Below are 803 nucleotides of genomic sequence, written 5' to 3' on the forward strand. Positions count from 1 at the left end.
GGAACAGTTTTCAAGATTAAACACATTCTTTGCCACCATGACTTCCTCCTTGAGAATTATCCTAAAGGCTGACCTCTCAGCAAATTATCCAAAATAGAATTATGTTAGGTATTAATCATGCTGTTAATAGTTTGTGAGTGAGAGAGCATCCCATGTCATAATATCATGCCACCATGACATCATGGCGTTCACTCATTTATAACATTACAATACAGCCGTAATAAACCCACGATTCCATTAAAATTCTATTCAAATGCGCCCCATTAGTTGTCTAGGAGAACCATTAAGTCGAAACATAAACCCGAATGAACACTATTTACCTTGCTTAAGGCGACTTCCGGGTGGTAGTAATCATAGACCACAACGACCCCTGGTTTGGCTATCTCGAAGTCGATCACACGAAGGACCTTGAATCCCAGGCAGGTCTCCTTAGCTGTGAGACCGTCGGCGTAGAAAATAACCTTATTGGTCATATTTTCGTACCGGAACTGGGTGAAGACGCTCATGGAGGGACGTACAATCTCCTCGAGGTCCTTCTCTTGGGGAACGAAGCCGGACACGAGAGTTATCTCAACAGCGACAAGGTTTGACGTCCTGTTGGAGAGGTGAGTGGAGGCTACGCAGACGGAGATATGGTGGGGCCTGTTGCAGACAAAGCTAGGATTCCATTGGCCCGTGACTGATAGACTGAACGCGTTGCTTTGGTAATGTTCGCGCACGGTGTACTGGACGGCAGTCTTTAAAGAGAGGGAGATGGTTTGTATTATTTGAAACCGGGCAGTTATCAGCTACAGAGAAAAGAA

The 803-nt window shown here is 45.1% G+C and overlaps 1 protein-coding gene across 1 annotated transcript in view; it reads right to left on the minus strand.

Moving 5' to 3' along the window:
* Window positions 1-803, minus strand: part of LOC119592423 (murinoglobulin-2-like) — a 12,304-nt gene that overhangs the window by 9,073 nt on the left and 2,428 nt on the right. The window contains exon 7 of the mRNA XM_037941245.1: window positions 321-737. Coding sequence (XP_037797173.1) covers window positions 321-737 — 417 coding nt within the window. The remainder of the gene's footprint in view (window positions 1-320; window positions 738-803) is intronic.

Source organism: Penaeus monodon, chromosome 30 (assembly GCF_015228065.2).
Source record: "Penaeus monodon isolate SGIC_2016 chromosome 30, NSTDA_Pmon_1, whole genome shotgun sequence".
Taxonomy (NCBI): domain Eukaryota; kingdom Metazoa; phylum Arthropoda; class Malacostraca; order Decapoda; family Penaeidae; genus Penaeus; species Penaeus monodon.